We start from the raw sequence: 13,452 nt of genomic DNA, 5'->3' as shown, positions 1-13,452 counted from the left end.
TAAATGATCGCGAGCTTATAATGTTAGCTCGCCTTAATAAGACGCCTGCAGGCTAACCGTTGCACTGAGCACCCGCTAGTCTGTCGGCTTGCCCCCCCCCCCCCCTTGTGATCATCTTGTTGTGGCTTTGCTTTTCTGAGAACGGGGAACGGGTCATTTGTTTTCCTTGAGACATATTTCACATTATTAAAGAGACCAACACTTCTTACCATTTTGTTGTGTCCAAGGTGGTCCAAAGTCCTCTTGGTAAGAGTCCTGCGAAGAGTTTTGTCCAGGAGCTGGATCTGCTGAAAGAATATCACAAATGCAAAGCAGAGGAATTAATCAATCCAAAAAGTAAACAAATTGTTCAAGTTAAGCGCTGCTTTGCGCCTTCACCGGAAATAATGAGTAAATGTTGCTCGTACTAATCAGATTCCCGCATTAGGGTATGTATCTCGCACTAATTACATTATAGCATTTGGATATATAGCACCAATCACAACGTTTGAGTATTGTTTTTTTGTAAATAATGTTATGGAATTAGGGGGGCCGTGCAAAAGAAATGAAACTAACCAGACATTTTGGACTCATTTGATAAGTGTTATGGTTTGTGGCTTTCGTAAGAGCCTCGTCGATTGAGGTTGAGATTTTTCGGGCTATGAAAGGTTTGTATTTAACCTGTTGCATCAGTTTTAAATTTAAAGATGTTTTATCCGTTCCTTTTCTCACAATGCACATGCCAAACAACTTGCTTCCGTCACGTACATGAAAACAACGCTCAAATATTTCCGATCACTGGACTGCAATTTTTCACGTGCTTAAATTGTATTACACCAATCAGATTCCTTCGCCAATGCTCTCTCTCTCTCTCTCTCTTACGGAGAATAGGGGGCGTTGTGTGAAGAGACCAAACAACAGTTGCGAAGGAGACAACGTTAAGCTTGGTATCGATGCATTTTGCTCTTGCTTGGCGGTTTTTTAGACAGTACATGTGTGAGTTTAGATAAATAAGTTTTTTATTTCCTCTTAAGGTGAAGTAATGCGATATTTTCGTTACTTTAAAAGTTATGCTCTTTTTCTGTTACAAAACTGAAAGCATGAATGAAAGTGATCTTCGCAGTGATGTGCACTACTTAGGCAGTAGTGAAAATAAGGCCTGAAAAAAAATTCAGGCCTGTACGGGATTTGAACCCATGACCTCTGCGATACCGGTGCAGCGCCCTACCAACTGAGCTAACAAGCCAACTTTTTTTTTTCAGGCCTTATTTTCACTACTGCCTAAGTAGTGCACATCACTGCGAAGATCACTTTCATTCATGTCTTTATCCGCAGTTCAAATATATGATCTTCATATATTCTTAACCGTCTATTCATCACTTCACGGGTTTATTTAGAACCACCATCATGACCAGCTCCCAGTTGGCTTGTTAGCTCAGTTGGAAGAGCGCTGCACCGGTATCGCAGAGGTCATGGGTTCAAATCCCGTACAGGCCTGAATTTTTTTTTTTTCAGGCCTCATTTTCACTACTGCCAAAGTAGTGCACATCACTGCGAAGATCACTTTCATTCATGTCTTTATCCGCAGTTCAAATATATGATCTTCATATATTCTTAACCGTCTATTCATCACTTCACGGGTTTATTTAGAACCACCATCATGACCAGCTCCCAGTTGGCTTGTTAGCTCAGTTGGTAGAGCGCTGCACCGGTATTGCAGAGGTCATGGGTTCAAATCCCGTACAGGCCTGAATTTTTTTTTTTTTTCAGGCCTTATTTTCACTACTGCCTAAGTAGTGCACATCACTGCGAAGATCACTTTCATTCATGTCTTTATCCGCAGTTCAAATATATGATCTTCATATATTGTTAACCGTCAAAACTGAAAGCGTTAGGAACACAAAGTGTCCCATCTCAACCCTCACAGCCAAAATAATAACTCTTGTATGCTACACATGTCTATGTTTATATTTTCGGTGAGCAGAACATCAATTAAATTCCAACTCAGTATTGGCTACTTTTAAACAAGAAAATGTATCTACGCCCTCTCGCGACATGTGAGAACTGAGGTAACCCATATTAACCTCGCTATAGAGCAGTGGTTGCTACATCGATCGAAATCTCCGCCATATTCAAATTCGATGCAGGATGGTCAGTTTATTATGTTCACTGCACATTTTGCATTGGATTGAAATTAGCTTCAACAACTTTACAGTTCAAACGATCGGATGTTAAAATAGAATACAATGAACATAAAACCGATTCCTTATGCGAAGAACAATTAAGTCTGCGAGTCTTATAATTTTTTTAAAACAATAATTGGCATGTATCTTAACCGACATGAGTTGCTAGCTCTTCACAAAAGATAACGCACTTCACATCATTACGCGTTATTATCTAACAAAGCAATTGGACTGATGATTCTTTGCAGTTGATATTCACCATCATTTTGTTCAATCGATAAATTAACCTTTTGAAAATAACTGATGACTGAAAGTTTTATAACTGTTGTTACTCGCAATACTGATAGTAACAGAACCATTTGTACCTTTCCTCTACTTTCAAGGTTTAAAACTAGACATGTTTGTCGTGAAAAGGTTCTCTGAGACTGTTTCAAACATATTTCATTGACAAATGTAAGGGTAAACTTGATCTTGGCTGTCAGAGGGTTTCGATAAATTCTGTCGTGAGTATCACAAACGTTCGCAAAGTATGTTTTTATTACGCCTAGGCGCTTCTGATGCCTTTTAGTTTACTCAGAATAATATAAAAAAAACCAAACAAACAACTTACCCTAGGAAATCTCACAAATATACGCGTGCAGGTCTCCCCAACGTGTACGACTAACACTACTAAACACGCCCCATTCACCATTACTGAACCGCATGGAAGCTGCGTCGTGTTGACCACTTGGCTCCCTTTGTCCCCATTTGCAAATGGTCAGCGGTCTTCCATTCACCCAGGTCCAATTCCCGGCCTTTTGTGTTAAACCTATACTCCATATTTTGTCATAGTTCGTAGTTTTTTGCCTTTGAATCTCGTTATTGATGAAATTCCATTCTTCTTCGGTTTCGATGGAAATTAGGTCCCCTCCTTGGCTTTTACAGCTGAATCTGTTCCAGTTCCAGTTCCATCCAGATACCGAAATTATGTACCAAGAGTTGTTAAAAGTTATATTTGGGTATTCTACAAAATGATAAAGATGACAACAAAAATAACAATTATCATAAACAAAGTGATAACTGTAATAATGACGATAACATAAAAATATTATATAATCACATTCACAACAAAGGAGGAAAATAAATGAGACTGAAAACGTGACTTATTCTCTATTTGATACCCATTTTTCTAGCATGAATTAGTTAATTTTGAATTAATTCTGAATTACTTAATTTCACAGCAGCTAAGATTATCTGTGAGTTCATGTAATTTTGGTAGTTGAGTTTTTGAATATCAATTGGTTTCTTGTTGAGCTGACCCCTCCCCCTTCCCAGCCCCCTATTCTTCCTCCCCCACCTGAATAGACTCGCAAAAACGTAATTTAAATTTGAATATAAGTTCTCATAAATATGCAATTGGAGATACGCAGTTAACCGTACACAGTTGTTACTGGGGATTTTGTCGGAAAAAAGAGGAAAACATTTAAATCTACGCGACAATCTCAAAAGATTATCTGAGTAACGGTAATCAAAATAAAATAAAAAGATGAAAAAACCGAATAAAAAGTAAAGATGAATTAATTAGGGGTTGCTCGTTCTTTTTTTCGTTTTCATGCAGTTTAGAATTTAAAGTCAGTCTTTTAAATAAAATAGGTTCATCAAACCTGTGATGCCTCGTCCTTAAATTGACATTTTCCTTGCTTTCCCTGAAATCCTGAGGTCAAGTCTAGCCATGACCTAAAAGGTACCCGCAATACCTTTCGGGGTTATCGCTTGCACTTCCGACATGCTTTTTCCCGACAGCCTTTCTCGAAAGAACTGTATTATTTTTTTGTTTTTCTCAGTGGGCACAGTAACGAATCCTGCAATCTTATTAGTCATTAATGCGGTCCAGATTTTCCTATCTCTGCCCACGGGCACGATATCGCTTGCGCGAGCCGCCGACTACATTCCTAGTTTTTTTGCCATTTTGCATAATTATATTTCGTTTTGCCGGCTGGGCAATATTTTTAGGCAAATAATTTTAAAGAAAATCAAGCCGATTAATAACTTATTAATCCTCAATTTCTCTCCCTCAAATCACCTTGGTCGCCAGCCGAAAAATTTGGTTTTGAAATCAACTTTGGTAGCAAATAAGTCATTAAATGGGTTGACACGCGGCCTAAAAACCGTTTGTGATCAACCTAAACCTTCACTGGAAGTAACTCAGAAAGTTAAAGCATGAAGTATTTCTTTACAATTGAAATTATTAATGGCAATTTTATTTATTATATATCTGAATTCTCTTAAACAATTTGTTCATTGAACAACAGTCAGTGTAATGTCCTATACTTCAAATACGTTTATAGTAAGTCGTTGCAAGTCCGTTCAAATCTAACATTGGTACTGTAAATTTCACAACAGAAAATGAAGGAATTCATCGAGAAAAATCGGCATTAAAACTCCCCCCTTTGATGAAAGACCAGCGTTACACGCGCGATTGCACGAAACAAACGAGCAAATTCCCACAACTTCAAAACGTACATTTAAATAGAGAATAATACATGGGCGCGCGTAGATATAGAATTTCTCTTCGAGTGTTTAACTCGATAGCTCACGAGTGAGCGCTGCGAACGAGTGAGATGTCAAGTTGAATACGAGAAGAGAAATTCCATATCTACAAGCAACCACGATCATTTTGTTTACCGTATAAACACAATAGCCCTTTACTGAGAAGAAAAAGCCGACTACATTTATGAATAAAAATACATGAGTCGACAAACCCCGAATAACAATCGTGGAGTGCGTTGGCGCTAACTCCTAAGATGGAAAAATGCGTTGAATCGTGATTACAAAAACAACAATGGTCGTAATTTTCAATTAACAAAATTCTCCTTTATTGACTTTATCCTTACCGACAGAAAAAGTCTTTCGGGTAAACGGCCAAAATCGGCTAGTAGCAAATCTTTCAGTTGTCGATTTTTATTCTCGGCCAAGAGATATGCTAACACCAAAGCCACTGAATACATAACTTTCGGTTTTTCTCTTAGGATATTGGTTTACTTCTAGAAAAGTTTGAACCTCACTGTCGGTCAGTGATAAGGATTTTTTGGTGTTTTAGCCACCCTAATTCGAGAAAACTCCGACAAACACACAACTTGTATTGAGAATCGTGAAAGCTTTGCGGAAATTTTCATGGGCATTATGTTGAACCACTAATACGCGCTTTAAAATTCATTCATCGCTCAGACGTACCTGTTAGGTGAGCTGAGTATATTCTGTGAACAATAGTTTTACTTCTAGGTAGCAAGAGCAATTTTCAGACTGTAATGTCTCAGCACATTATACACTTTATGGCTGGAATGTGATCTTACCTCCAGGCATCTCGCAAATGTAGGCATTTCTACTAAGTGTAGAGATACCATTAAAGAGGCCTCCATTCTTAGATATTTCCGCCCTTTTGTCCTCACGACCAGGCTGAGAATCTCGCCATTTTGAAATATTCAGTTGTTCTCCACTCAGCCAAGTCCAAACCCCGCCTTCCTTCTCTAAGTCAATGTGCCACGCAACAAAAATCCAAGTATCACGTTTTTGAATCTCACTCTTGATAAACTGCCACTCTTCTTCAGTTTCTATGGAGACTAAGACACCTCCCTGACTGGAGCAGATATCCCTGTTTCTATCCCAATATCTTCCCTTTTTCGAAAAGATGTAAGACGAGTTTTTGAAACAGGTTGCTTGGCACTCTATGAGAAGCAAATAAAGGAATAAATGAAAAAATGTATACTGATGATAACAATAATAATGATACAAATATAGAAGCGATCCTCGATCCTCTATGAACGGTTATATACGGGATTTGATTCTATGATCTCTGCGGTACCGGTGCGGCGTTTTACTAACTAAGCTAACAAGCCAACTGGGAGCTGGATTTTTTTTTCAAGCCTTATTTTCACAACTATTTAAGTCGTGTTCATAACTGGGAGGTTCGCTTCTATATTCCTTTCTTCAACCGCAGTGCATATATATGATTTTCATATTTGTACAGTCATGTAGTAATGCTGATGATGGACATGAGAAAGTAATTTTTATACAATGAATTTTAACAACAAACGATGGGCATCAAAACCCTCTACCTCAATGCGGCAAAAATTACAATTAGGCTAGACTTTAATTAGGGGTGGAAATTGGGGAGATCAGGGTAGTAGCACTGTTATTCTGTGCGGACTTTTTGTTTTGCTCTCTAACTTACGAACGTACGTATTAAATCACAATCCGATGTAATTCTAACAGGAAGTCTATGACTATTTATAAGCGTAATCAGTCAGATATTATCTTTTTTCCCATTCATTTTAAGGTGCATAAATTTTGGAACTGGAATTACACTGGCTAACCTGTTCCTGGTAAATCCATCAACAAATGAAGGATGACTGTAGAAGAGAAATTGAGCAAATAAATTAGTTGTTGCCTTAAGAATAACATTTGAAACGGTGGAAAAAGTTTATTAGATGCTGATGCATTTTATTTGCTACGTGCCCTTTGATACCTGCCCATTAATTTATTACCTTAGTAGGGAGCAGACGGAGAAATTTTAAAAAATGCCCCATCTTCGCAATTTACCAACCAGCTGAATAAAACTTGTTACATGTGAAAAACAATTTTTTAGGATACGGCAGACCTTCGCGAATGTCCTTCGGAAAATTCTTTAAACGGGTTATTCGGAGTGAAACCAAATTTTGAAACAATGAAAAGGATGTAAAATGAGCAACCCAGAAAAAAGATAGTGTTCCATTTCAGCTTACAACAATTCGAAACGGACGACGGTTGTTTCTTTAAGCGAAGGAACCGGGTATGAAATCTGACCGCTCAAATAAAACTTGTGCACAATTTGAATCTAAAGGGGTTGGTCTCCAAAATTTTGAGAGGATTTTTCCATATTCTTAGGTGCTTCTAAACTGTGGATCAGCAGACCGCGAACCTATATAATATACATATATATATATATATATATATATATATATATATATATATATATATATATATATTATGAGAGGAAAAAAGGGACGTAACTACATTTCCCGGGAAATATAGTTACGTCCCTTTTTTCCTCTCATAATATTTATCCTGCTCTGCTTCAACGTATTGAGCACTGTTCCACGCGAAAATCGACTTGCAGACTTCCTATATAGGAAGTCTGCAGGTCGATTTTCGCGTGGAACAGTGCTCAATACGTTGAAGCAGAGCAGAATAAATATTATACGCTTTTTTTCTGTGTCGGCGTGAAGATACGAGTTCGTTACGCTTATTTAGTGATGCCGCTTATTTAGTGATGCCGACACAGAAACAAAGCGTTGCTACGCAACAGCTGAACTTTAAAGTTTTTAAGTTTACCGCGTATTATGTAAATTTTCCTAGTATATACACGATAGTCACATGAATATTCTTTCATTAAACCCCTGAAGAGTGAAGCGATTCACGAAACAGGCTTGTCGGGAAATGTAGTTGCGTCCTTTTTTTTCCTCTCATAATATATATATATATATATATATATATTTATTTTTTTATTTTTTATTTTTTAAATAAAAGAAGAGCAATGAGATAAGTATAAAGTTTGCCTTCGGGTACAAAGAAAAATAACTAAAAATAGAAATATGTTTTGATTGTCCATGACGTCCAACTTGGCGAGCGTTCAGCAGTCACCTACCATGAGCATTAATAATTGAACAATAATTTGAAAGCTAAAACGGTTTGGGTTCCGCGATATTCGAATAACGCGAAGGCTCTCAGTAAACCTTTAGGTTGGAATTCAGTATACATGATCCTGGAATGGGGAGCACTAGGCGTAAAGTAACATCATCGCCCGTGATGCTCGTAGATCTAGAATTTCGAGGTGATCCATTAAAAATGACTAATAAGAGGACTTTATTAAAAGCCAAAGGCAGAATTTTTTAATTAAGCCTAAATCACAAAAGGTTCTCCATGAGGCTGTAAGGAGTTCCATTCCAGAATTTTAGTACGTAAAATATTGTTTAATTTTAAGGGTTGTTTTAAATATTTTTCTGTGAGTGCACGTCACTTTAACCCCTCAGCTCGTTCAGAAAATCAGATATCGAAGTTCATGAATACCAATGGTGTTTTAACTTGCGATGAAAAAGGATAAAGTACACCGATTCAACCATTTTTTTCCAAATCCCCGGATCGAATGTTAAATTTTGCATCTGTTTAACTTAATGCCATTTTAAGAACACACTGATGATTAAGTTCGATCTCTTGTCTAAGCACGTCGAACTTTCAGCAGCTATCTGAAGGGGAGACGTGTTTCCCTTTTGACATCTTGTCATAGTGGCATAAAACGATAGCAATTAAGCTATCATAAATATGGCTGCCAAAGCTGTTGTATAGACAACAATGACGGAAACAACATGACCACCGCATAAATGTCTCGCCTGTGCTATTTGCTTTCTGATTACTTTGCTCCGTATGAAGGGTCTCAGGAATCCAATTTATAAGAGATGCTTCTCTAATTATGAACTAAGAGTTTAATGCGGGCATCTTTAGAGTCTGGTGTGTTTTGTTTTAATTAAGAGTGCCATATAACCGCCATCTGACATTTTTTTCTCGGATCGGTTTGGCTGAGTTTTACAGGAAGTTCCAAATCGATATGAATGTCTCGCAAATGAAAAGTCGAGAAATAATTAAGGTGGTATAAACCAGCGCATAAGTATTAAAAAAAACATTTGCAGACTTTGTTGGACTCAGTCGTACTCATCTCGCAATTAATCAAGCCCACGATACTATTATAGGTTGCTGTCAATACCTGTCTTTACACTTATACGAATGTGTCATTCCGAGTAATTCTTTTTTCAATTAATTGGTATTGTATGGAAAGCAAAGAATATTTAGAAAATTATAATAATGATTATGGCGATAATACAAAGATCCTCAAGTTTTGCTTTAATGATTAACAAATAGTTTAGAAAGGACATGTGTAGAGTATGGTATGTTTCGTTATCAAAGTTCAGTAGGAGTAAGAATTGAAATAATTATTTCACAAATTGAAAGTTCATTTCAACGATGTCATAGCTAGCGCAGAACAAATAGGAATAACTAGGATTTTACTTACCCAGCACACAACATATTAAAAGGGTGTTGAAAGTTTTGCCGAATTCATTGCCATTTACCATCCACTTCATCATGCCCGAGATAATCAAAGGTTGCTGTTAAGAGTTGTCGTTACCAGGCTTATATTTGATTCATCCCGCTGGAGAGTTGCGAACTTACAGCATCCCCATAAAACCCTTTCGTAAGAGTTTGAGTTTAATTCAAGTCATGATCTCTGATCACATGTTCATGGCGCTAGTCTCCATTTTTATTGCTGTCATAGACGAACCAATAGACAAAAAGAAGGCTGCACCAGATGTAGAGCATTGTTTTTCTAATAAATCGGAAACCTTCACGGCATTTAAATACTTTTTGTAGTTCATGTTTTGAAAAGAAGCAGCTAAAAATAATTGATGTTAAGAATGGTAGTTTCTTTAGGAGCTCTGCTAAATGAAAGTTGTCTTAAACAAACTCCTGTTTTATCAACCGGCAGCTAAAGCTAGTATGTCATCTGATCGTATGCATAAATGGAAATGATTGCTATTTATTCATCTTGCCTATGACATGCTGCACGTTTGTAGGTCTAATTACATCGTAGGCCTTCAACTTTGATGGACTAACTCACTCATGTGTTAATTAACATGTATTATTATTTTCATAACACGGCAAACTCCGAATCAAAGGATTTCTTCTCGGTTTTCTTAGATCATAAGTTCGATTTCAATTTACATAAAGTGGATCGTTAATTGATTAGAAAACCAACGGAGGCTAACGGCCATAGTTTAATGTTCAGCCTCCAAAACAACTCTCCCCTGAAAAGCGTCATGCAAACCATAATTTTTGTGTCCAAATGTTTGAATTCCAACATTTTAAGGAGAAGCGGTGGGCTCAAAAGCTCTTAGTGCGAGACGTTCTTGAGTCATTGTGATGTGCGCTGTGAGCGAGACATTCTACCCTCCTAATAGCTCCCCACGCTCATGGAAAAATTGATTATTTATCCTGGCATATTCCCTAGACCTTGCTGCGATATATTTAGCCAATCGAAGCTTGACGCGTTTCGACCTATCGCATTTGAGCGGTGTAGAGAGAAATGTACTTGTATATTCCAGAATAATTCTTTTTTTTTTTACTTCTTCCGTCTTAATCGTACGCTTCGTTATCCATCTTTATTTATAAATGGGTATGACGTAACCTAAACCGTTGTGAACTGTTAGGCATATCTACATAATTGACTTCTTCTCTTGCTTGTTGAAATTCCTCTTCAATGCTAAGTCTCCGCTGTAGTGATATCTGAAAACCCGACTCTGCCGGAAATATTCCGCATTTCTATCGCTAAGCTTTTTCATTTAAATTTTATACTCTGTGTAAAAGTTCTTTAATCGTTGTTAAATGATGTGTGCCGAATAGTTTATAATCTCTTGGTTTATGACAATTCCGCCTAACATCGCTCCAATTTAATTCCAAATTAATCGATGTGTTTTCGATTCAAAACGATACTCCTTATCTTTAGGATGCCAAAAAGAAAATTGCCAAGTGTAACTAATCCACAAAAGATCCAGTCATAAGTAAGCTCAGAAAGTTAGCGCGCAAGAATCGAAAGAGAAATACATTCAATTAGAACTGTGTGCTAGAGCGCTTCTTAAAGAATATTGCTGTTAACTAAGTGATTGCACTAAGTAATTGACGGTCATTTCCGGTTGGCTGGATACGGTTATTTAAGTTAAGTGCGATCACAAGACTGCAATTCAATTGCCTATACATCCCCAACCTCATTTGGATTGACCTGTGAGCTCTTCCTTGTGGAGTTGTTCTTTATAGAAGATGGAAAAACGATATTCATCTTTCTTTTGAAACGGTCTCTGATCTGCAGATAGCCGAGCTACACGAAATACGGTTCTTAGCACTAGTACTCGGATATTTATCGAAACACTAAAGATTGATGATATGGAGTTAATCAGTAAGTGTTTACCTGAGTGTTTCGCATGCCATGTAGAGCGAAAATCAGGAAACCCTGCGGCATAAAAATGATTTCAAGATCATTCATTTTTACAATATGCAAACAAATTAATCAAATACCTATTAAGTTTTCCAAGAAGGAAAGGAAATTGCATACCTCACAAATGAAGAAGAAATCTGTCTTGTCTAGCATATTTAACAACCTTTTGTTTCAAAATTCCAAAAAAATATTATGTGACCATTGTAACGGTGTCACACACACTGACCTGAGTAGAGTTACTTGACACCAAGAATGGGAATCATCACCACGCATGCTTTGATGCCCATACTAAGAGTTAAAAGAAAACATTCCTTTCGTTTTCTTTAACAATTAATTTTCATTTTTAGATATCGTAAGGCCTTACTGATCAAGAAATGAGGAAGTTGGGCGAATAGAGCCTAATAGGAGGACATGGTAGCCTCTTCCACTATTTTTTTTAGTTTTATGTTGTAAATCTTACCGTATTTGCTGAAAATGGTTGTCTTCCCCAGTTGGCTGCAACAAATTGGTCATCTCCTCTATGACTCGTACCAGTATCAAGATGTTGAGCTGAAGAATACAATTAGAATAAATTGATTATTTAGATATGATTATCGAATAGCGAAAGCAGGAGAGGATCCTTGCCAGAGAGTAGTTTACAGGGAATAGAAATCCCAACAAGGTGACCTAGATTGCGAGCTTTGATTATCTGACAAAGTGCGAAAGAAATCGCGAACTTAAGTTTCTAAACTGAATGAAAAATTTAGATGTAATAATCTTACTGCCCCTTTCATCTTGTTCAATGTTTTTTTTTTTTTATGAGTTATTTGTGCGCGAAAAAAATATCTTGGTACATCAATGTGAAACAGTAAGAAAACATCAACGAGGAAGGACAAGAATCTTTTTTCTCATACTATGTAGTTAAAGTTGGAGAAAGTTTATGAAGCTATCTTTTGCCTGTGAAGACATTGTCTTAACAGGTTTTACTCGTTATTGAAGGCCATCACTAGGTTAGAATTGACCAGTATCCTTGCAAACAGCAGCCACGTCCAAAGTTTGTTGTGAGAAAATAAGAAAAGGATAGGAAAAGGAAATTTGTAAATATTGTGTGGGGTCATATTATAAAAACTTAATTCGTTTTTAAAAGAGCAGAGAAAAAAATTTTTATCAGCAAGTAGTCCAGGTATACCAATCACAATCACCGACACTAATCATAAACCCACAACTTCAATGAAAGCCACAAAGGCGACGAATATCCAGATCAGGTTGTAAGTTTTGGAAAGCCAGCAGCTAAACTCGAAGAAGAGAAACACAAGAGCAAAAAAAGAATTCTCAGCAAATGAAATGATGCCGACTTCAAACTATACGCAAAAACAAAACAAACTATAAATAGATAATTTCACAGCAGCTAAGATTATCTGGGAGTTCATGTAATTTTGGTAGTTGAGTTTTTAATATCAGTTAGCTCCTCGTTGAGCTGACACCTCCCCCGTGCCTATACTTCTTTCTTCCTCTCCCACCTGAACAGATTTAGAAAAAACGTAAATTAAATGTGAATTCAAGTTCTCATAAATGTCCAACTAGAGATACGCCGTTAACCTTATACAGTTGTTACCGGAAAGTTTGTCGGAAAAAAAAGAGCAAAAACTTAAAGAGCACGCGACAATCTCAAAAGATTATCTGGGTAACGGTAATCCGGCAACATGGACATAAAAAGTAAAGATAAATTAATTAGTGTTAATTCGTTCTTTTTTTCGTTTTCATACAGTTTAGAATTTAAAGTCAGTCTTTTAAATAAGATAAGTTAATAAAACCTGTGATGCCTCGTCCTTAAATTAACATTTTCTTAACTTTCCCGGAAATCCTGAGGTCCAGTCTACCATGACCTAAAAGCTACCCGCAATACATTTCGGGGTTAACCCTTGCACTTCTGACATGCTTTCTTCCGACAGCCTTTCTCGAAAGAACTGTATTTATTTTTTGCTTTTCTCAGAGGGCGCAGTCACGAATCCTGTAATCTAACTGGCCATTAATGCGGTCCGGATTTTCCTATCTCTGCCCACTATCACGGTATCGCTTGCGCAAGCCCCGCACTACATGTCTAACTTTATTGCCATTTTTCGTAAATACTTTTCGTTTTGCCGGCTGGGCAGTATTTTTAAGCAAAATATTAATTGTTTGAAAGAAAATCAAGGCGATTAACAACTTATTGATCCTCAATTTCTCTCTCTCAAATCACTTTGGTTGCCAGCCAAA

General features: G+C 37.1%; 1 protein-coding gene and 1 non-coding gene across 2 annotated transcripts; one reads left to right on the top strand and one right to left on the bottom strand.

Annotated features, from left to right (window-relative positions):
- The first annotated feature begins 1,656 nt into the window (after positions 1 to 1,656).
- Trnat-ggu (transfer RNA threonine (anticodon GGU)) lies at positions 1,657 to 1,729 on the top strand. The gene has a single exon. It is a non-coding gene; the product is annotated as a tRNA-Thr (tRNA).
- A 1,044-nt stretch (positions 1,730 to 2,773) lies between these two features.
- Positions 2,774 to 12,708, bottom strand: LOC149051989 (macrophage mannose receptor 1-like). The gene is made up of 6 exons (XM_089180036.1): positions 11,678 to 12,708; positions 11,444 to 11,505; positions 11,191 to 11,232; positions 6,515 to 6,550; positions 5,495 to 5,866; positions 2,774 to 3,165 (listed from the first exon to the last, which is right to left on the bottom strand). The coding sequence occupies exons 4-6, from the start codon at positions 6,531 to 6,533 to the stop codon at positions 2,774 to 2,776; spliced, it is 783 nt and encodes a 260-aa protein (XP_089036162.1). The 5' UTR covers positions 6,534 to 6,550; positions 11,191 to 11,232; positions 11,444 to 11,505; positions 11,678 to 12,708.
- Between the last annotated feature and the right edge of the window lie 744 nt (positions 12,709 to 13,452).

The sequence above is a fragment of the Pocillopora damicornis genome, chromosome 1, assembly GCF_964200805.1.
Source record: "Pocillopora damicornis chromosome 1, jaPocDami1.2, whole genome shotgun sequence".
Classification (NCBI taxonomy): Eukaryota; Metazoa; Cnidaria; class Anthozoa; order Scleractinia; family Pocilloporidae; genus Pocillopora; species Pocillopora damicornis.
Note: the sequence above shows the minus strand (reverse complement) of the source record. Positions and strands in the feature narration are given on the sequence as shown.